At 58.4% G+C, this 21,912-nt stretch overlaps 1 protein-coding gene across 4 annotated transcripts in view; it reads left to right on the top strand.

The window, feature by feature from the left end:
• SGSM2 (small G protein signaling modulator 2) overlaps positions 1-18,906 on the top strand; it is a 43,817-nt gene extending 24,911 nt beyond the window's left edge. For 2 of the 4 annotated variants that reach the window (XM_030800143.1, XM_030800144.1), the window contains exons 4-24: positions 220-381; positions 687-754; positions 853-998; positions 1,328-1,462; positions 1,940-2,064; positions 2,477-2,544; positions 2,777-2,937; positions 3,095-3,221; positions 5,145-5,279; positions 9,155-9,308; positions 10,083-10,147; positions 10,236-10,381; positions 10,846-10,974; positions 11,223-11,405; positions 13,395-13,781; positions 14,046-14,170; positions 14,567-14,649; positions 14,793-14,902; positions 15,710-15,806; positions 16,890-17,057; positions 17,285-18,906. In XM_030800143.1, coding sequence (XP_030656003.1) covers positions 220-381; positions 687-754; positions 853-998; positions 1,328-1,462; positions 1,940-2,064; positions 2,477-2,544; positions 2,777-2,937; positions 3,095-3,221; positions 5,145-5,279; positions 9,155-9,308; positions 10,083-10,147; positions 10,236-10,381; positions 10,846-10,974; positions 11,223-11,405; positions 13,395-13,781; positions 14,046-14,170; positions 14,567-14,649; positions 14,793-14,902; positions 15,710-15,806; positions 16,890-17,057; positions 17,285-17,373 — 2,863 coding nt within the window. In that variant the 3' untranslated portion in view covers positions 17,374-18,906. The remainder of the gene's footprint in view (positions 1-219; positions 382-686; positions 755-852; positions 999-1,327; positions 1,463-1,939; positions 2,065-2,476; positions 2,545-2,776; positions 2,938-3,094; positions 3,222-5,144; positions 5,280-9,154; positions 9,309-10,082; positions 10,148-10,235; positions 10,382-10,845; positions 10,975-11,222; positions 11,406-13,394; positions 13,782-14,045; positions 14,171-14,566; positions 14,650-14,792; positions 14,903-15,709; positions 15,807-16,889; positions 17,058-17,284) is intronic. The other 2 variants (XM_030800145.1, XM_030800146.1) reach the window with 2 other exon arrangements.
• The last annotated feature ends 3,006 nt before the right edge of the window (positions 18,907-21,912 follow it).

The raw sequence follows: 21,912 nt of genomic DNA, 5'->3' as shown, positions 1-21,912 counted from the left end.
TCCTGGGCCTGTTCCTTGCAGGGCCTCTGGGTGAGGGATCAGTCTGAGGGAGGGGATTGGTTCCTTGTGGGCACAGGGCTCTGTGCCCCTCCTTCACCTCCCAACCCCAGTCAGTTCTCTGTGCTCCCATCTTGGGGTACCAAGCCCCACTCCTGATGCCAGCATTCTGGGGCTTACCCCTAGACCACTGCACTCCTGGAGCCCTCCCCACCTTTGCAGGAAACCCTCAGGGGTCAGCCAGGAGGCCCTGCGGAGACAGGGCTCAGCCAGCGGGAAGGCCCCGGCCCTCAGCCCTCAGGCCTTGAAACACATATGGGTACGCACGGCGCTCATCGAGAAAGTTCTGGACAAGGTTGTGCAATACCTGGCAGAAAACTGCAGGTGACTGCCCCGTTCCCCAAGCAGCCCCTCCCTTGACCCATCTCCCGACGTCCCTCAGCCCCAGCCCTCAGGATGCGTGCCTGTCCATGCCAGCCTGTAGGCAACCCTCCATCTCCCCGTCCCCTTCGGTGCCCTCAAGGCGTTGGCCATACCAGGCACCTCACGAAGCCCAGTCGCTAAGGACTCACTGTTTCTTGGTGACTGATCTGAATCTGGTCTTTGTGGGGACGTCCCTACCTGGTGAGCTTGACTGCCCTGGAATGAGGGCCAGCGTCTCGGCAGTCACACTGTCTGTCTCCTGGCAGCAAGTACTACGAGAAGGAGGCATTGCTGGCAGACCCTGTGTTCGGCCCGATCCTGGCCTCTCTTCTAGGTGAGCCTGAGAGCACAGGGGCCTGTGCCAGGCCCGCGGTGGGCACGGGGCAGGTGCTGAGGGAGCATCGTCTGAGCTGGCTGTCTCTGTCTCCACAGTGGGACCCTGTGCCTTGGAATACACTAAGCTCAAGACAGCCGATCACTACTGGACTGACCCCTCTGCTGATGAGCTGGTCCAGAGGCACCGCATTCGGGGTCTGCCTACTCGCCAGGACTCCCCTGCAAAGCGCCCAGCCCTGGGGGTAGGTGCCCCCTCCCCACCCCTTGGGCTCATCTGGGCTATGCCCATGGGCCTGTAGGGACGGGAAACCGGCCTCTCTACAGGACAGGACTTGGAGATGCCCCAAGGTAGTGGCCACCTCATAAGGGCCTTCTCCGCACAATAAAACTGAACAGAAATGCCGGAAGCCCATGCTGGTCTGCGGCTGGAGAGCAGAGGGTGGCTGGGAGTCAACTGGGGAAGGAAGGACCCTGGGGTCAGCTGGAGAGGGTCAGCATGGAAGCGTGAGGGTTCTCAAGCCCCGAGGCCCGTTTCCCAAGGCTGGAGGCTGAGCCCTGGCCTTCCACACAGATCCGGAAACGGCACTCAAGCGGCAGCGCGTCGGAGGACAGGCTGGCTGCCTGCGCCCGCGAGTGTGTGGAGTCCCTGCACCAGAACTCACGGACGCGGCTGCTCTATGGCAAGAACCACGTGCTGGTGCAGCCGGTAGGAAAGCTTCATCCTGCCACCCCTCCCCGAAGGTCCCAGAACGAGACGACTGGAAGCCTCTAGCCATGGCTGTTCCTTTCCTGAGGAGCTTGACCAGAGAGGGGGGAAGAACGGCCCCAGCCTCTCAACTCCCTGTTTCACACGACTCACGCCCAGCCTTGAGTTGGCAGGGGACGGGAATGGCAGCCAGCAGGCGAGGGGAGTCCGCAGCGTGGGTATGGCTGTCCTGGAATGGACCTGGCATCCAGGAGGCTGGCAGAGAGTCAGTGGCACCAGGCTGACCAGGGAAAGGGCATGTCCAGATCTGCTGCCTGGGTCCTGTTTCCCGTGCTTCTGCCCAGTCCCTAGTCCAGGACCCCGTGACTAGCCAAGCTTGGCCTCCCCTCCTCCCAGCGGGAGCTCATTTTTCATGGGCCATCCCTGAGAGCCTCTCAGCCCTTCATCGTCTCTGTCTTCTGGTGTCTCCTGCTGTAGAAGGAGGACATGGAGGCGGTCCCTGGCTACCTCTCCCTGCACCAGTCTGCAGAAAGCCTGACTCTGAAGTGGACCCCCAACCAGCTCATGAATGGCACTCTGGGGGACTCCGAGCTGGAAAAGAGGTGGGGGCTTTGGGACTCGCTCCCAGGAGCCAGGGCAGGGAGTGGGGTTGACCTCAGGCAGAGGGTTGGAGAAACTCCACTTGCTCCAGGAGGCCAGCCTCCCTCTTTATCTGGACTCCAAGAATAGCAGGGAGCGGCTGCCTGGAGTGATTCCCAGGCTCTCTAGGACGGAGCCAAGCCTGGCCATGAAGAGGTTTGTCTGAGCCAAGCTCTCAGCGGCTGAGGCCGACAGCGGTCCATGTGCCGTGCGGGCAGCACAGATCTCAGGGGTCGTGGCTGGCTGTGCGCACTTCTTAGCTGTGGTCATCCTATCTTCAGGGGAGTTTCGTGGGGTGGTAGGACCAGGAGACAAGGAAGGAAGGCAGGATGGCAGGTCTTTGGACACAGTGACAGCAGTCTGGTTCCTTTCTAGCGTTTACTGGGACTATGCCCTGGTGGTGCCCTTCAGCCAGGTCGTGTGCATCCACTGCCACCAGCAAAGTAAGCCTGCCTTGTCCTCGGCTCGGGTGGGGAGGGAGAGGCTGCTTCTGCCAGCTGTGCACTGTGCGTGGGGCCTGTAACACTCCTCGTCCTCCTCCCATCCCTGTTCATGGGGCTCCCAGGCCATGCTGTAGCCCAGCCATCTGCCTCCTACCCAGCCTTGGGGTGCTGGCCGGCAGGCTGTGATAGCCGACGAGAGGGCCTCAGCCCCACTCTCCGCGTTCACCCCCAGAGAGCGGTGGCACGCTTGTGCTGGTGAGCCAGGATGGCATCCAGAGGCCGCCGCTGCATTTCCCGCAGGGAGGACACCTGCTGTCCTTTCTGTCTTGTCTGGAGAATGGGCTGCTGCCTCGGGGACAGCTAGAGCCCCCGCTGTGGACCCAGCAGGGGAAGGTAACTCGGGTGGGAGGCTTTGGGGGAAGGGCTGTGTGTGGGGTTCTCTGCCCGCCTCCCTTCCTTCCCCACGTGGAGTTCTTAGGAGCAGCCTTGTGTGGAACCCTGGATGAGACTCTGCCCTAGACACCCCGACCACCTACCCCTCCTTCCACAGGGGAAGGTGTTCCCCAAGCTACGGAAACGAAGCAGCATTCGCTCCGTGGATATGGAGGAGATGGGCACGGGGCGGACCACCGACTATGTGTTCCGGATCATCTACCCCGGCCACAGGCACGAGCACAGTGAGTGTCCCGAGCCTCATCCCTGGGGAGGAAAGGAAGATGCTCGGGGAGGCAGGGAGCACAGTGTCACCCAGGAGGGCAGCAGGCAGGGCCCAGGTTAACACCGGAAGCTCATCGCCTAGCCTCTCAGCTGGACCTTTCACCCACAGATACTGCCTTTGAAAAGGTGCGTCTCTTCTACCCAGCTCCCTTCCCCACTTCTCCACCCCAGGACTCTTAGCTCAGCAGACCTCACTACAGGCGTCACTACACAAGACTCTTAGTTATCCTTTCGGACCCTGTCCAGGGGTAAAACACGTGGAAAAACTAGAAGTAGAAGGTGGGGAACCCTCCATTGCTCTTCACCTCCTGCTCCCCAACCCCCACAAGACAGCCCAGGTATGGGACCAGTGCTTCTTTTTTTTTTCCTTTTTGAGACGAAGTCTCACTCCGTCACCCAGGCTGGAGTGCAATGGCGCGATCTCAGCTCACTGCAACCTCCGCCTCCCGGGTTCAAGCGATCCTCCTACCTCAGCCTCCTGAGTAGCTGGGATTACAGGCGCACACCCCCATGCCCAGCTAATTTTTGTATTTTCAGTAGAGACGGGGTTTCACCATATTGGCCAGGCTGGTCTCAAACTCCTGACCTTGTGATCTGCCCGCCTCAGCCTCCCAAAGTGCTGGGATTACAGGCGTGAGCCGCCGCGCCCGGCCCAGCGTTTCTTTTTGGATGGTGAATATTGTCCGCTGACTGCCCTAGAGCCGGAGCCCTCCTCGAACCAACTACTGCTGAGCGTTAGCTGAAGGAGCAGGTTGCATCAGATCAGACTCGGGGCTGCCTGGGGGCTTTGGGGACTGGCAGGTAGAAAGGTGGCTTGGCCCTTGTGGGTCCTGCCCCACCCTGGACACACACCCCTGGGCCCAGGGGGGTCTCTCTGTCCATGTGCATCTATCAACACCAAAGTTCCCTTTCTGGTCAGAGTTGCTGCTGCTGCCCGTAGGCTTCTCTGGGCCAGACTTGCTTTTCTTACAGATGAGGTCGGGGAATTTGCCAGCCCAGAGCGTTTATTGCTAACAAGACCACCCGCTCCCTAAATTTCTAACTTGTGCCAAAAAGTTGTCAATAAGTTGTCTCTGTATTAGGGACCAGACTGTCCAGACTGCACACTCAGCCACAGCACAGATAGCTCCACCAGGCTCAGAGAGCACACGGCACAGGGATGTCCCCCCTTCCCAGATGTACCTGACAAAGAGACACATCTTTGGCCAGAATGTATTTACACACTTGGCGCTTAATCTCAGGCTGTTGCTTGGTTTAGCTTCTCCAGTCTCTGCCTCCCCTCTTCGATCTTTGCCATTTCCCAATCCTGGTCACCTCACTTCAAGGACCACCTCGCCAAGGCCAAGCCAGGGCACCCAGAGGCTGAAACTCCACCAAGCGACCCCCGCTCCTTGAGGACAGCTCTGGGAAAACCCTTTCCTTTTCCTGGGAGGGAAGAAGGTGGAATTTATAGTCTGAAAAAGGGGATTTGGAGTAATCTTCAGATTTGGTCCAGCCTGAGAGGAGCTAGAGAACGATCAGGACCCATCTGCCAGCTGTCATGCGCGGCCTCTGCGAGGGCCGATGACCTCCTGGGCTGTCAGCCCGTCCCAGAGAGTCCCCGTCTTTCACATCCTCCCCTCTCTGTTCTCTCTCTTCTGTTCTTCCTAGAGAGGCTGCCTCCGAAGAGTGAGGCTCTGCAGCTGCCCCAGCCCCTTGCCACCTTCCACACTCTCCCAGGAAAATCATCCAAAGAGCTTTCTGGTCCCCTCCCTTCCCCTCTTCTGTGCCCTGCAGATTCACGATGACCCCGGCCTCCCTTCCACTCCCCTTAAGGAGGGAGTCCATCCTGCCCAGGGATGAGGGTCCTCATGCCTCTGCCTCTCGCTGTTCTCTTTGAGCAGTCACTATTAACTACCACCACCTAGCGGCCAGCCGCGCGGCCTCGGTGGACGATGATGAGGAAGAGGAGGATAAACTGCACGCGATGCTCTCAATGATCTGCTCGCGGAACCTCACAGCTCCCAATCCGATGAAAGGTTTTTATCCCTCCCTCTCCCTGACCCACCTCACCCCCACCCTCCCTCCCGGGCCCACCTGCCACCCACCACAGGGGCTCGAACGGCAGTGTTGGCATTAGGGGACTTGCACCCGGGGCAGTTCCCTTCCATCGGGGGCAGATCAGGGAGGGCAGAAGGAGGCCAGACAGGTGCTGGCAGGAAAAGGGGCTGGCCCAGGGCAGGTGGCTCCAGGCTGCGAGGAGGGCGCTTGGTGCCTGAGGAGGAAGAGGATTCGCTAATAGGAAGGTCTGATTATCTGATTGCCTCCTGGGCACCCCGAATGGCTCTCTGAGCCCATTCCTACCCCGGGGGTCAGGCTGGCAAATGCCAGATGGAGGTCTCTTCCTTTCTCTCTGCTGATTGGGAAGACCAGCCTCTGGGCCTGGTGCTTCTGACTCCTGACTTAACAGAAACAGGACGGAGGTACCGGCTCCTTCCTGGGGCAGGGGCAGCAGCTGTGGGTCAGGCGAGGGATTGAGGGCTGCCATGCAAAGGGCCCCAGGGCTCAGTCTTCCCAGCAGGCCTGAGGGCCGCAGCCGGCAGGGCCTGGTACTTTGGCATGAAATCTAGAAATAGCTGCAGCATGGTGTCCAGGAAGGGGCCAGGCTCAGGGCCTGGCAACATGAACTCCCGCCCCAGATATGCCCCTGCTTCACTGTATGGTTTTGAGCAAGTTTCTCACTATCCCAGAGGTCTGTCTCTTCACCTGTGCCAGGGATATAAGACAGATGTGTTCCTGCCCTCATGAACCTCAGGGTCCACGAATGGAGAGGCCCCCTTTGTTGGAGGTGACAGCGTAGTGCCCTCAGCCTCTCAGGGTTCTGACTACCACCCATCTTTCCTAGCACAGAGCTGGCTTGGTAGAGAGGGAGCCCCACTCTTTTCAGCAAGCAATCAGCCAGGCGACCTGTGAGGGCAGGGATGGGTGCTCCAGGAAGGGGTGGGTAGGAAGAGGCTAAGGCCAGTTCTCCCAGAGACGAGGGGAGCTTCCCCATTCCCACCCATTCCCATGCTACAAAATCAATTGCTTCTCCCTTTCCCCTCCCCTGCAGAGGATGCCCTCAGAATATGTCACACTCCCCTTAGGCTTCCAAAGTTCTGCCGGGAAGCCCAGTTCCTTAGCCGGCCACTAAGCCAGCAACAGTCTCCAGGCAGGCAGGGCGGACTGGTCTGTGTTGGAACACACCCAGCACACCCTCCACACAAGCTGCCAGCTGCCCTCCTACTGCCAGGCGCCTGCCTTCATGCCCTCCCAGCCCTTCCAATATGAGCCTGTAGGCCAGGCCTAGGTGGGAACATCCTACTTCTGATGTTTATTGCCTGCACACACCCCTGCCATCTGGTTCCTTGCAAACCTGGACTTGGGGCTGTTGCCTATTTACAGTGAACTGACTGAGCAGTGTGGGAAGGTTGAGCTCTGAGGGGACTCACGGAGCTACTTCTTCCCCCACGAACTGGTAGTCAGGCTAGAGGCTTGGAGGGTCCTAGCAGAACCCTTGGCAGACTCGGTGACAGAAAGCCTATCCCTGACTAGTCTTAGGGCTGAGGCCTCCGGGATCAGAGAAACTTCCAGACCCACTTCCAGGGGTCCAGAGGCCTCAGGGCTCATCTGTGCATCCTCTCAAGGAACTCAGGGGCTAGGCCAACCCAGTATGGAGCTTCTGGGCCCCTAATACTTGGGAAAGGAGAGGAGGCATAAGAGCAGAATCAGCAGGCGGTTGGGGAGAGGGCTGGGGAATGGGGGCCCCCCACCTCCACTCCAGTCCATAATGACAACACTGTTGAGTCCGTTCTGCCAGCTGTTGCTTTTCAGGCCTGCAACATGCTTGACCTGTGCATGTGAATCAGTGGCGGGGTGTCCAAATTTCCTCTCCCTCCCTCTTCCTCTCCCCTTCCTTTTCCTGCTGCCTCCCCACAGAGCAGATGCTATTCACTCTAATTCTGCTCCAGCCAGGCACCTTTCACTCGGAGTCTTAGGGGCTGTGGGGTTCGCCCACCCTGTTTTCTTGCTTTACACTTTCCTCATGCTCAGAGGAGAGAGTCAGAGTCAAAGCTGACCCAGCAGATCCCCCCCCCCGCCGTCCAGCCTGCGCCCTCACCCATCACGCCATAGCCCCAGCTGTCTGCACTGGGCTCGTTCAGACACACAGTGTTCGAATGTGGCTGGTTCAGCTCCTTCCTGGAGGATTAAGGTGAAGAGCATTGACCCAGGAGACATGTCATGGCTGGGCCTCCTTTCTGGGCATGAGCTTGGTTCCCTTTGCCCACCCCCGCCCTCGCCCGTTGCCCTCTCTGCCTGCCCGCCTGTTGCCTGCTGCCTGCCTCGCTGGGCCTCTTCCCACACCGGCTCCTCCCGGGACTGGCCTCTTCTCTCCTGCCTGCTGCAGGGGCCTGAGCTGGGCTCCTGCCGCACTGCACCTGCGCCCTCCGCTTCTTCCCAGAGTCTCAGGCATGGCTTGCAACGCCCTCACTCCCAGAGCCGCAGCCCCTCCTCACCACGTGTGTTCCCTTAATTTGCCTCCTGGTGGAGCTGAAGGGCCAGATATCTGCAAAACTCCCGGCCGGCCGTGGGTCTGGGAAGAGAGCCCCGGCCAAGGCAGGGCAGCCGCTGAGGGAACTGGAAGGGGCTCAGCTCAGCCCTCCTCACCAAGGCACACCCAGAGCTGGAGTCCGGTTCCCACCAAAGCCAGGGTCACGCCTGCGGCAGGTCACGGTGGGCCCCGGCCCAGGCTGAGCCAGCCGAGCACACCGCTGCTGACAGGACTCCCTCAGCACACACGGCTGTCCGTCCCTGTTCTTCCAAACTCTTCTCCACTCCCTCCCTCCCTCCCTGGCATCACCCCCCAGTGCTTCCACTTCCTCTCTCACTTTGCTTCATCTCTGGGGCTCACTGGACCTGCCAGAGTCCCCCTTAAGCAGTGCCCTGCCCCACTTGGGCCGTGGAAGCTCTCGAGGGTCTTGAGTTCTGATTCAGACCGCCCGGGCTGGCTGAGCAGGCCCTGTCTGCTGGCGGCGTAGCTGTGTCCAAGGAGTCGTCATCTGAGGCTGCAACTGGGCCTGTTCTTCTCTGTCACATTGCATGGTGGGCCTCTGTGCCCAGCCACCACCCCTGCCCCCGCAGTGGCCTCGTAGCCCTGGGAACTGTGGCTTCCGTCCTGCTCCTTGGTGTTTTCGGGAGGCCACCATGCTAAGTGCTGTCAGGCTAGGCAGGGATGGAGCAGAGCTCAGAAAGGGGCCGTGGGAGCTGACAGCAGGGGTGCCTGGCCTGGGCACGGGGTACTGCTCATCAGTAGCCACTGGCCACCAGATCTAGACTCGCCCAGAAGAGCCAGGCCTATGGGCAGGTGACTCAGATTCCTCGGGGGTTTGAACTGTGGGGACTCCCTGGAGGGGAGGGTTCAGAGTTGGAAGTATTCTAAACACCTCCTTGAGCATCTCAGAGTTTGCCAAGAGGACCAAGCTGAATCCGTGAGGGCTGAGCTAGCTGGTGGCACTTTGAGGAGCTCAGGTCTTTGTTCCTTCTCTTTCTTTCCCTTCCCTCTAGAAAAGCAAGTGCTTGCTGGTCGCAGGATAGAGCTAGGCACAATCATCCAAGACTCAGTCCAAGCATTTTACCACATGCAGAACGACGCCTTGCCGCCCCTCTCCAGGCTTGCTGGAGGCTAGGAAGTGTCAGGCGCCCTCTCCCTACCGTTTCCATCTCTGGGCTCTGGACCAGGCAGGCCCCACCTCTGTGATTTTCCACCCATGGGTGACTTGATGCTGCAGCTCTGGGCACAGAGGTGGGCATGCTGCAGGGTGCCTGGGAGAGAAGGCGTCTCGGGCCCTGACCATGCCACCCTTCCTGCCCGCAGATGCTGGTGACATGATCGAGATGCAGGGCTTTGGGCCCAGCCTGCCAGCCTGGCACCTGGAGCCCCTGTGCAGTCAGGGCTTCTCCTGCCTCTCCTGCTCCTCCAGCAGCTCCCCACGTGCAACCCCCAGCCACTGTAGCTGCATCCCTGACCGGTGAGTGGGCAGCGCTCGGCCCCAGCTTCCCGTTAGCGTGTCCAGCCACGTGTGTGTCCATCTGTCCTTAAAGGCTGTGTCACTTGCACGACAGGGTGGCCTCTAGAGTGGGACAGATCTGGGTTCAAATTTCACTTTTGCTACCCACGTGACTTGCAAGTTAGGGAATTACCGTGAGCCTCTACGTTTCTGAACCTCAGTTTCCTCTTCTGTAAAATGGGGATGATGCCACTTGCTGCCTACGTACTTGTGAGGACAGAATGAGACAGAACCCAAGTGAATGTCCAGAGTTGTGCCGGCACATCATGGGCTCAGTCCCCGCGAGCTCCCCTTCCCGATGTGCGCACAGACCCTGCTGACAGGCCGTCCACCTGAGGACACTCAGCAGCCACCTGCCGTGTGCCAGGGCAGTGAGTGAATGGCTTTTATGGGAGGTGTTCTCTTTTACCTTTACTTCGTCTTTCGTTTATTAATCCTGATGACCCTCCGGTGCCTCTCTCCATTTTTCACATGAGGAAACGAAGATTCACACAGGTGAAGTTCATTGACCAAGATCCCTGGGTGGTTGGGGGCCAGGCAGGGGCCCCACAGCAGCTCTGTCCAGGTGGCAGGCAGGGACAGGGCGCCCACTGACGGCTGCTGGGCTGTGGCTCCTCCTCCTTGCACCCTCCCCAGTGCCTTACCTGCCCCCCAGGACAGAGCCTCCTCCCTTCTCTCTCTCCTCCCACCAGAGGGGCCACAGCCCCTCCCTGCTGAGCCCAGTTGTTCCCACAGGTTGCCACTCAGGCTACTGTGTGAGAGCATGAAGAGGCAGATCGTGTCCCGGGCCTTCTATGGCTGTGAGTGTGGGGCTCGCCAGGCTGTGGCGGGCTGGGGGCGGGCGGCCCTGGGTCCCAGCCCCCTGCTGCCCACTGCTGCCCACTGCAGGGCTGGCACACTGCCGCCACCTGTCCACGGTGCGGACCCACCTGTCAGCGCTGGTGCATCATAGCATCATCCCACCTGACCGGCCCCCGGGGGCCTCCGCGGGCCTCACTAAGGACGTGTGGAGCAAGTATCAGAAGGACAAAAAGGTGCCAACCCTGGGGTTCCAGGGCCACAGGTCGAGGGGCTGGGGTGGGCAGGAGTGAGGGCTTCAGGGTGAAATGTGGCAGTGGGCGTGGTTGACAGGCCAGGGCCGATGCCACGGAGTGACCAGAGTCCCGGCAGAATCTCTTGCAGCTGGGCATGGGGCTGACACGGGAAGGGGGCTAGACTGGGAACCTGTCCTGCCTCCACGTCGGCCTGTGACCCTGGACAAAGCTTTGCCTCTCTCCGGGCACCATTTCCTGCCCCGTAAGGAAGGAGAGCAGAACGAGATCTCATCCCGCTGTGAGCTGGGGCACGGGAGGACGTGGCCACCCCAAAGCAGGCTTTGCCTGGGCTTCAGCAGTCACTAGAGGCCCCGCCCCAGCCCATTCTCCGTGGGATGGGGCTCGCCCGGCTGGGCCACAGTGACTGTGGAGGTGGCACAGTCTTGACTCCCCGGGTCCCTCAGAACTACAAAGAGCTGGAGCTGCTGCGGCGTGTTTACTACGGAGGCATAGAGCACGAGATCCGCAAGGACGTCTGGCCCTTTCTGCTTGGCCACTACAAGTTCGGCATGAGCAAGAAGGAGATGGAGCAGGTGAGGGAGCCTGTTCCCACGGGGCTGGCGAGATGGGGAGCTGGGCCAGGGGACACTAGGGAGGGGACCTTGGAAGCCTCAGCCCCTTCCCAGCCGGAAAGAAGCATGGCAGGGCAGCTCGACCGCCCTTCCCCTGAGGCCCGTCTTGAGTCTCAGACTCAGGACCCAAGGTCCAGTGCAGGCCCAGCTCCTGAAGGGGAGGGCCTGGTGCACGCTTCCCCCATGGTCGTGGTGTGGTCTGAGTACAGGTGGACGCAGTGGTGGCAGCAAGGTACCAGCAGGTGTTGGCAGAGTGGAAGGCCTGCGAGGTGGTGGTGAGGCAGCGGGAGCGGGAGGCCCACCCAGCCACACGTACCAAGTTCTCCTCAGGCAGCAGCATCGACAGCCACGTGCAGCGCCTCATCCACCGAGACTCCACCATCAGCAACGATGTGAGCCAGACGGGGCCTGGAGGGTTGGGGGTCTCGGGGGCCACCCACGTTTTATGCACAATGGTCCTGAGCACCAGCCTGACCTCTGGGAACTGGTGGGGCCCTGCGAGAAGGGCCTAATGTGCCTGTGTCTCATTTTCTCCAACTGGAAATGGCTAACCGTGCCTCTGCCGCCTACTTCTCTGGGTATTGTAGGAATAAAGTGAGGGTGCACTGTGCTCAGTTTTAGCCAACTATAGGGAAAGATGGACTTACTGGGATTTAGGGAAGCCCTCCTCCTTGTAGAAAGACCTCAAAGCTAGCAACAGGCAGCGCTGGGTTCTAGTCCCAGATCCACTACTGACAAGATGAATGTCTCTGGGCGAGAACTTCCCGTCTCTGGGTCTCAGTTTCCCCTCTCCACCCATATCCTCTGACTGCAGAGGCTTCTCGAGAGTTGTGGGCCTGAGAATAGGGGAGCCTGTAGAGCAGCCCCATTGGTGTCGACTGGCGAGATCCTTCCTCCCCGCGATGTTGCCTGTCACTGTACAGAACTGACTATGCCAGGCTCGTTCAGAGCACGGGAGGCTAGCTCCTTCTGGCATCACTCCTGCCTTTTGAACAGCAAGTTCTAAACTGTGACTGCCTGGCCCAACCAACACTGATAAGTTTCATTTTTAAGGACACTTTTATTAATTTTTTTCTTTAAAATTGCCTCTTTAATGTGTATTCTTGTTACTTTACTAAATCCTTACTAACATTAACAGAAAATGTAAGTTGAAGCAAGCTAAATATAACTGGCTGGGTGTGATGGCTCATGCCTGTAATTCCAACACTTTGGGAAGCAGAGGTGGGAGGATTGCTTCAGTTCAAGAGTTCGAGACCAGCCTGGGCAACATGGCGAAACTCTGTCTTTACAAAAAATGCAAAACTTTGCCGCATGTGTTGGGGTGCGCCTGTAGTCCCAGCTACTTGGGAGGCTGAGGTGGGGGGCCCACCTGAGCCGTGGAGGTTGAGGCTGCAGTGAGCTGTGATCCCACCACTGCACTCTAGCCTGGGCCATAGAGTGAGACCCTGCCTCAGGAAAAAAAAAAGAAAAGAAATAGAACAAACAAGGCACATTGTCATTTCCCACGTTCTTTGTTCTTAATCCCCTATCCAGGAACACATTCTCCCTCTCTCTGGCTTTGGGTTTTGTAAAAATCTCAGTCTGTGCCAGTGCCCAGCTGCTGACCTCATGGACAGCAGCAGCCTTCCTCGCTGGCGTATTCGATTGCCACAGAACTGTGGCCTTACCCAGCACTTCATGCTTCCTGCCCAAAGTAGAAACTTTTAGCATCGCTTTCCCTATATGGTCAAAATAGAAAAAGAAAAATCCCCAACAGTCTCTGTATGCGTCTCTTCTTTTCCCCGTGCCTTGTCCATGGTGGTGGACTGTATCTTGTAGGCAGAATGTTTGCTTTTCCTTCTTACATCTCCCCACCTTGCCTGAGGGCTAATGGAACTGACTAGGTACTTGCTACAGAACGTTCCTGTCTTGTCCTGCTGAACATTCAATACTGAAAATAGGGCAAAACTTGTTTTTCCTAAAACCTTTAGCCTTCTCTCCACCCAGGGTGTCCTGGCAGCCACACCAAAACACTAAGGCCATTCTCCCGGTCTCATGACTTCAGGCGTTTCTAGAATGAGACTGAGTTCAAACTGGCCATTGAGTGTTCAGCCGTCTGGCTCCCCTTCTTCCCTTCAGTAGCCACAGGAAGGAAGACCTGGGGCTGTTCATTCAAGCAGGGCTGAAGACGTGTCTTCATGTTTGGCCAGAGGCTTGTTTCTCTCCGCCTGGCTGGCTGGGTCAGAAGCTGGCTTGGTGCTCCCTGGCGACAGTGTTGGAGGCTGTGGTGGGAGAGGGGGTGTGAAGAGTTTTGCATTCCAGCTCCCTTCTGGCCCGAGGAGGCGGTGGGCTGCGGGAAGGTGCTGGAGTGCAGGTGGAGCCGCCCTGTGTTCACCCACCAGGTGTTTATCTCTGTGGATGATCTGGAACCCCCGGGGCCCCAGGACCCTGAAGACTGCAGACCAAAACCTGAGCAGGAAGCAGGAGCTGGGACTCCGGGCACCACGGTGGTGGAGCAGCAGCATTCTGTGGAGTTCGACTCTCCAGACTCAGGACTGCCCTCCTCTCGCAATTACTCCGTGGCTTCGGGCATCCAGTCAAGCCTAGATGAGGGGCAGAGCGTGGGCTTCGAAGAGGAGGACGGCGGTGGGGAGGAAGGCTCCAGTGGGCCTGGTCCTGCAGCTCACACTTTGACGGAGCCCCAGGATCTCGGCCAGGAGAAGCCTTCTCAGGCCGGAGAACTGGAGGCCGGAGAGGAGCTTGCGGCTGTGTGCGCGGCTGCTTACACCGTGCGTACCTGCTCCCCAGGCGCTGTTCCAGCTGCCCCAGAGGCCCTCCTGACATCCCAGAGCTGGGGAAGCGTTGGTGGGTTGGAAGGCGGGGTGCCCTGACTGCCCTGGAAGGGAGTTCTGAGCCCATTTCTCAGCATCCCCAGAGGACTCACTCTGGTCTCAGGGTTCCCTGTTTTGCTGCATTTCTTGGGGCATCACCTCCTGCCCCCATCCTGGGAAGGGCTGCCCGGTCTCATGCCTGAGGGCCCTCCCCTCTTCCAGATAGAATTACTGGACACTGTGGCCTTAAACCTGCACCGCATAGACAAGGATGTGCAGAGATGTGACCGCAACTACTGGTACTTCACGCCCCCCAACCTCGAGAGGCTCAGAGACGTCATGTGCAGGTAGGTGCCTTGTGGGGCGGGGCTCAGAGTGGGAGGCGGGACCCTGCCGCGCCTGGAATGCTTTTTCCCTGCACACCCCTCCCCCGCCCCTCTTCACTCTTAGCGGTCTACCCACCTCCACTTCAGCCACACCTCTAAAGGAAGCTTTCCCTCATCCCCGCACCCCCGCCCCACATACCAAGCCTGTCGGCCTCGTCTCTCCCTAAGTCGGAGTGCCTTGGGGGGCCGGTGGGTTGTTCCCCGTTGTCTCCCTGTCGGGGGTGCACAGTACATGCCTTAGGGTCGTGGAAGGGCTGACTTCTGGGCAGCAGGTGGCTCTGGAGGCCGTCTCCTCTGGGATCCCGAGGGCAGGAAGAATGGGGCACAGCCACAGTGACTCTCTCCCCTGCCTTTCAGCTACGTGTGGGAGCACCTGGAGGTGGGTTACGTGCAGGGCATGTGTGATCTGCTGGCGCCTCTCCTGGTCACCCTCGACAATGGTGAGGGATGGCGGGACATGGGACTGGGCTGCATAAGCTGGAGAAAGAACAAGAGGGTGGCCAGGTCTGGAAGGGTGGGAATGGGAGCTGGCCCTGTCCCCTGCGTCTCCTGCCCTGCCAGCTTCACTCCTGTCTCCCCTCAGATCAGCTGGCCTACAGCTGCTTCAGCCACCTCATGAAGAGGATGAGCCAGAACTTCCCCAACGGGGGTGCCATGGACACCCACTTTTCCAACATGCGCTCCCTCATCCAGGTGAGGCCGGTTGCCACCCATGGGCATGGGAGCAGGCAGTGCTGGGCTGGTCCATCGTCCACAGGAAGGCTAGGGAGCATTCCAAAAACATACTTGACATAGAAACTTAGTTTCTTTCATTTTAAAAGACATGGTTTCAGCCGGGCAAGGTGGCCCAGGCCTGTCATCCCAGCACTTTGGGAGGCCGAGGCGGGCTGATCACGAAGTCAGGAGTTGGAGACCAGCCTGGCCAACACCGTGAAACCCCATCTCTACTAAAAATACAAAAATTAGCCGGGTATGGTGGCTCACACCTGTAGTCCCAGCTACTTGGGAGGCTGAGGCAGGAGAATCACTTGAACCTGGGAGGTGGAGGTTGCAGTGAGCCGAGATCGCACCACTGCACTCCAGCCTGGGTGACAGAGCAAGACTCTGTCTCAAAAAAAAAAAAAACAAAAACCAAAAAACAAAAACCCATGGTTTCAGTTAGAAATTGAGGAGGAGTGTGTGTGTGTGTGAATGCTCGTGCCCATGAAAGTTCTGGCAAACAGTAGGGGTTGCTGATGACATCAGATACCCAGAACATCCTATAACCCTAAAAATAATGCAGCCCAGAGAGATGGGTGATGGGAGGGGCAGCAGGAGCAACCCACCCTCCACAAGGAGATCCGAGGGGGAGAGAGTGCACCACGCGGCACAGGGCAACAGACAGACCCACTGCCAGGTTGGGGATGGCCTGCATCCCTGGGCGTGAGCGGAGGGTGAGTGGTGGCCAGAGGCAGAATCGGCTCAGGGCTCAGCCTCTCTCCCTTTTCCCACCCACATAAGATCCTGGACTCAGAGCTATTTGAGCTGATGCATCAGAATGGAGACTACACCCACTTCTACTTCTGTTATCGCTGGTTCCTGCTGGATTTTAAGAGAGGTAAGAAGTGGGTTGGATCATGGGGCTGAGGTCAGGGGCAGTGAGAGATCCCTCTTCCCCAAAGGCAACAGTTCTCAATCCTAACTGGACCTTGGAACCACCTGGGGAGCTTGAAAAACTCCCAGTACCCTGGGCCCCACCCAGCCCAGACTCATCAACTGTGGCTGCCTGGGCCTATGTGTTCTTAAATGCTCCCTGACCAGACACAGTGGCTCATGCCTGTAATCCTAGCACTTTGGGAAGTCAAGGTGAGAGGATCGCTTGAGCCCAGGAACTTGAGACTAGCCTGGGCAACATAGCGAGACCCTGTCTTTAATTTTTAAAAAAGAAAGAAAAAATTAGGCTGGGTGCGGTGGCTCACGCCTGTAATCCCAGCACTTTGGGAGGCCGAGGCGAGCAGATCACTTGAGGTGAGGGGTTTGAGGCCAGCCTGGCCAACATGGTGAAACTCCGTCTCTACTAAAAATACAAAAATCAGCCGGGCATGGTGGCAGGTGCCTGTAGTGGAGGCGAGGTTATAGTGAGCTGAAATTGTGCCACTGCACTCCAGCCTGGGCAACAGAGCCAGACTCTGCTCAAAAAAAAAAGAAAAGAAAAAATTAAAAAGAAAACAAAATTTCCCTAGATGCTTCCAAAGTGCCACCAGGGTTGACAATTACAACTCTCACAGATCACGGTTTGGGAAACTTTTTTCAAACCAAAGCATTCCTGAGCACCAAGATGGGAGGCCTGTGACAGAGCTGCCCGGCTGAAGTGCAGAAGAGTCTGCAGGAACCCAGTGTGCAGAAATTACCCAAGAAAAGGATGGGGCCTTGGCATGGGGTACAGAACCCCCATTCTTGAGCCAGGCTCTGTGTCATGGAGAGAATCCCAGGACTTTGGCCCCTGAAGCTCTGACTCCTCACCTGGCTCCATTTAGAGGCCCGTGAGCAGCCAGCCAGGCCGGCCAGTGTCAGCCCCAGCCCCAGCCCCAGCCTCAGCCTCAGTCCCAGCCCCAGCCTCAGCCTCAGTCCCAGCCTCAATCCCAGCCTTAGCCCGATATGCGGCTAGGACAGGTGAGCAGCAGCCGCTTACTATCCCCAGAACTGCTGTATGAGGATGTGTTTGCTGTGTGGGAGGTGATCTGGGCAGCCAGGCACATCTCATCGGAGCACTTTGTCCTGTTCATCGCCCTCGCCCTGGTGGAGGCCTACCGAGAGATCATCTGCGACAACAACATGGACTTCACTGACATCATCAAGTTTTTCAATGGTACGAGCTGGTCCAGCCGTCCGGGATGCCCTGAGCAGAGGTGTGGAGGCCCCCACGTCTGCCCCGCACACAGTGGAGGGTTCTCAGGAATTCTGGGGGCCCTTCCCCAAAGACAGGGATGTGAAGAATCTAGCAGAGCAAATGGAAACCCAGCAGGGTAGTCAGCCACCTCCTAGCCTGCTGCCCTTTCTCTGGGCCTCCCTACAGCTCTCCACGTTTCCCCCCAGAACGTGCTGAGCATCACGATGCCCAGGAGATCCTGCGGATTGCCCGGGACCTCGTCCACAAGGTGCAGATGCTCATAGAGAACAAGTGAGCTGGGGCCAGGAGGCAGCAGCCGCGCAGAGCCTGGACCTCAGGCGCCTGGGCTCCGGCAGGGAGAGGTGCAGGGGAATCACCGCCCAGACCTCCCCAGCCACCAACCGACCCCACCTCTGTTCCTAACAAAGTGATTGTGAGCCTGGATCCGACTCCCGGCAGTGCTGACCCTGCAGGGCAAGTCAGGGGCCAGGATGCCCTCAGATCAGGGCTGGGATGGGAGGGGTCAGCCTCGGAGCAGCTGCCTTGGGGGACACACCTGCTCTGCTCCCCTCTCACACATCTGGGAATAGCCCCACTGCCACCTGCAGCCTCAGCCTGGACTGTTGCCCATGAGTGAACCTGGGGCCCCATAGGATTAACAGGGGCTATAGTGGCCTGGGCCCTACTTAGCTGGGGTGGCAGAGGGCGAGAGGCTCTGTGCTGTGTCCCTTCTGAGGGTCCCTTTGCAGTCCCAGTATATTGTGCGTGCACCAGCCCCAGCTGGAGCAGCCAGAACTGCTGCCGGTTTAGGCACCTGTCCTGGGTGCGGGAGACCTGGGCCGCCTTCAGGCCGCTCCCCCGAGATTCTGGGGCAGTCCAAAGATGTGGGCCCTGGGTGGGAGCAGCCCACTTCAGCAGCACTGCCACTGCCTTTGGCCACCTGAGGTGACCCCCAGGCCTCCCCGGCCCTGTACGGTGTACCTCTGTGTATCTGTACAGCCTCGCTCCTGCCACCCCACCCTTGCGTTCTGCATTAGGTACTTCTCTGAAAACCACATGTAAGTGATGCTCTTGCCAGTGGATGATCTGGAATGCGACTGGAGCACTTGCTCTGAGGAATCCCAGGGTGACTGTGTAGGGGAGCAATCCGGTCACAGCCTCCCCTCCGAGACAGGCCTCGGTTCTAGGGCAGCCCATTATCTGTCGCAGACATCTGCCACATCCCTGAGACTGCGGGAGGCAGGGGATGCATGGGTGTCCCCATCCGTCCCTGGTGAGAAGCAAGGCTAGCTCTGCCTTTCACATGCTTCTCAGGATGCCAAGAGGCCTAGGAACCCAGAAACCCCCTTGGAGGAGCTGTGTGCATGGGGGTGCCAGGAAGGGCATACCTCCTGCCCCTAGGCCTAGGCATGCTGCTTGCTCGGCCATCCCCACTTCCTCCTCCACCCCAACACATGCAGGCTAGGCCTTGCTCTGGGACCTGAAGGCCCTGCCCGGGGCTGGGGCCTGTCCAGCAGCCACCAAAGTCTGGCAGACTTTCTGCATTTGAGAAACATGACAAAGGGCCCCGCAGCCCTTCTGCACCCAGCACAGCCTGCCCAGCCCAGCCCTGCCCCCGGGCACTGCACAGCCTGTCTGGGGGCCAGATCACCCCATTGTCCATCCTTGTTGTCCATGAGTCCTTGGCCTCCACCAAGCACGTGTGGCCATTGTGTGCCTGCCTTAGTGACTCCGTGGTTTTGTGAGGAGCAGAGTGTGTATGGTTTTTGCCTCAGAAACTATACTCTTCTGTGTAACAAACCAATAAATAGCATTTGTCAACACTGGAGCCTCTGGGACTGGACACTGAGAGACCGCGTGCCTTCTTTAAGCTCCACAGTTGGCCAGCCTCAAAAGGCGAGAACGGCAAAAAACTAAAGTTTCCAAGAGAAAGGTACTCCAGCCGCCAGTCTGGAGGGTGTGGGCTGGTCAGGAAGTCAGGGTGATTTGATAGCCAAACCTCAAGTACTCAGCGCCCTTGAGGGGACCTCACCCCAGAGTCATGGCCCCATCTCACGACCAGTGGCCCCTCTAGCCTGTGGATGAGAGAAGGTCCCTGTCCCATCCCTACTCCCTGCCTGCCCTCCTGACCAGGCTGCAATGAGAAGCTGGAGCTTGACTAGGCCACTGCAGCCGGTGGCGACGGGGCTGCCCCTGTGGGCGTGGCTCTCACCCCCTGAGCACTGTCTGAGAGGCCTGAGGGGAGTGTCAGGAGTGTCCGGAGGAGTCAGACCCTGCTGAGCTATAGACAGGCCCAGCTGTAACGGGTCTCCACCTCTCTTCCTGTCCTTCCCCAACCCGAGTGCTACTGATCCCATCGTCGATGGCTCCGGGGAGAAGACACCAGTCACCCAACATGTTTTCTATCCTGGAGGACAGTGGCTTCCTGGACATTAGGGCCTGTTGTCCACTCACTCAAAGCTGAAGACCCCAGCCCATGGTCCTAGCAGGCTGAACCCAGCTTTATTACACAGAGAGAGACAGACAGACAGTCTGTCTGGCTGTCTCTCCCACAATGGAGTGCAATGGTATGATCATGGCTCGCTGCAGCCTTGAACTCCTAGGCTCAAGCGATCCTCCCAACGCAGCCTCCCAAGTAGCTAGGGCTACAGGCGCACCACCATGGCTAATTTTTATATATTTTTGGTAGAGGCAGAGGCTCACTGTGTTGCTCAGGCTAGTCTTGAACTCTGGCCTCAAGCAGTCCTCCCATCTTGGCCTCCCGAAGTGCTGGGATCACAGGCTTGAGCCACTGCACCTGGCCCTGAATCCAGCTTTTAGGAAAGAATGCAGACTAGTGGCCAGAGCTGCCCAAAGAAACCAGGTGGCGCAGAGAGAGCTCTGGGTGATAAGAGCTCTCTCTTGAGAGCCCTTGATAAGCCCTTCAGGGGAACACCCCCGACCCGCCAGCCGACTCTGTTGCCCGGAGGAGTCGGAATCCCCTTTGCCGTGACCACCTAAAGGAAGTTTCACCTGGCCTGGGAGTAACCCAGTTCCTTCACACACTTCCATCCTGCCCTACTCCCCCCGACTACTGGACTGGGATCCTGGGACCAGAGGGGATCCCACAGCTTTTCAAAACGATGGGACAGCTGGGGCGGGAGAGCAAGCAGCACAGTGGGCTCTCCAAACACCACCTCAAGGAACCTTCGCAATCTGGAAGGTCAGGGCTTCCTCTTCCAGAGCACGAGCTGGTAAATGGAAGCACCTGGATTCATACTTGATCTGACCACAGGCCCCTTTCTCACAAGCTCCAGCTGAGCCATGGGTGAGTGGGAGCTTTGAGTACAGCTTCTGCCTAAAGATTTAGTGACAGCCAAGTCATCACTGCCTGGGGAGGGTCTTCATCTGTGTTCCCAGTGGGCACAGGGCCTGGCACTGAGTATGCACCCAGAAGGGTTAACCCTAACCCTACCCCTTCCCTAAAGCGACACTTAGTGGGCTAATGGAAGTGACCCAGCTCTTCCAGGAGCTACCAGCAGAGGGAGCCCGCGTCTCACAAGTGAAAAGGGCAGGCGCAGTGGGGAGGGCTGGATTCCGAACTTTCATTTTAAGTTTTAAAAAATTTTTTGAGACAGAGTCTCGATCTGTCTCCCAGGCTGGAGTGCAGTGGCACGATCTCGGCTCACTGCAGCCTCCGCCCCCCGGGTTCAAGCGATTCTCCTGCCCCAGCCTCCTGAGTAGCTGGGATTATAGGCATGCACCACCATGCCTGGCTCATTTTTGTATTTTTAGTAGAGACGGGTTTTTGCCATGCTGGCCAGGCTGGTCTCGAACTCCAGACCTCAGATGATCCGCCCACCTAAGCCTCCCAAAGTGCTGGGACTACAGGCATGCGCCACCGCGCCCGGCCTGAACTTTCTGAAGTCAACCCTTCTCTTTCAGAGAACAGGACCCAAGACATCACTCCCTTCCTCAAGGGTAACCCCTACCCACCCCACCTCAGGAAGAGATGCAGAGTCAGTCTCCCCTGTGGGGACTGGAAGTCAGACAGGCACCGTCAGGGTGGAAATGAGAAACTGGGCCCCCTTGCCCAGCCTGGTCTCCAGTAAGGCCCAGCTAGTGGCTCCCTGACCTCACTTCCCACACCACCTCCTCCCGAGACAGCCTGCCCAGGGAGAGAAGACACGGCCACAGGGACAAGGGGCTTCCAGCCCCGCTGAGAACACGGCTCTTTGCCCCTGACCTCCAGCCTCTTCTTCCCCTTGTTCCTTTCCCTTAGAGGACAGCTTTATGGACTCCCCGGCTGACCTGTCATAACTACACCCCCAGAGCAGCTCCTCAGGAAGCTCTCACCCTCTATGCCCAGATCCTGGGGCAACTCCCCTGTACCTTTTTATTGGATCCGAGTCTAGGACTGGCCCCAGGTGCCACAAAGGTGGCAGATGCTGGGTAAGAACTCTGTACCCAGTTGAGAGGTCTGACTGCAGCTCCAACGAAGTCTCCAGCTAGCCGTGTGGCCTCAACAAGTCACTGGGCCACCTCAATCCTGTTTCCTTATCTGCCAAAATGGGGCTAAGTCTTGCTTATTTACTTCACTTAGCTGTTGAAAGATGAAACAAGATAATGCTTGTAAAATGGTCTGAGGAAATATGAAGCTTTGCAGAAGTTTCACACCGACCAGAACTGCCATTTTCAGAGCAGCGGAGGCACCGGCTCAGAGCCGCTTGAGGACTCTGCTGGGCAAACAGGGTCGAGACAGGTGATCTCGCCGCTCTTGCCGCATGCTTCCCCACAGGCCTCAGCCTCCTTTTGCAATAAAATGACCCAGATGCTGCAGGCTGGCAGCTCCATC

Source organism: Nomascus leucogenys, chromosome 19 (assembly GCF_006542625.1).
Source record: "Nomascus leucogenys isolate Asia chromosome 19, Asia_NLE_v1, whole genome shotgun sequence".
In the NCBI taxonomy this organism is placed as follows: Eukaryota; Metazoa; Chordata; class Mammalia; order Primates; family Hylobatidae; genus Nomascus; species Nomascus leucogenys.
This window is presented reverse-complemented; position numbering and strand designations above follow the sequence as displayed.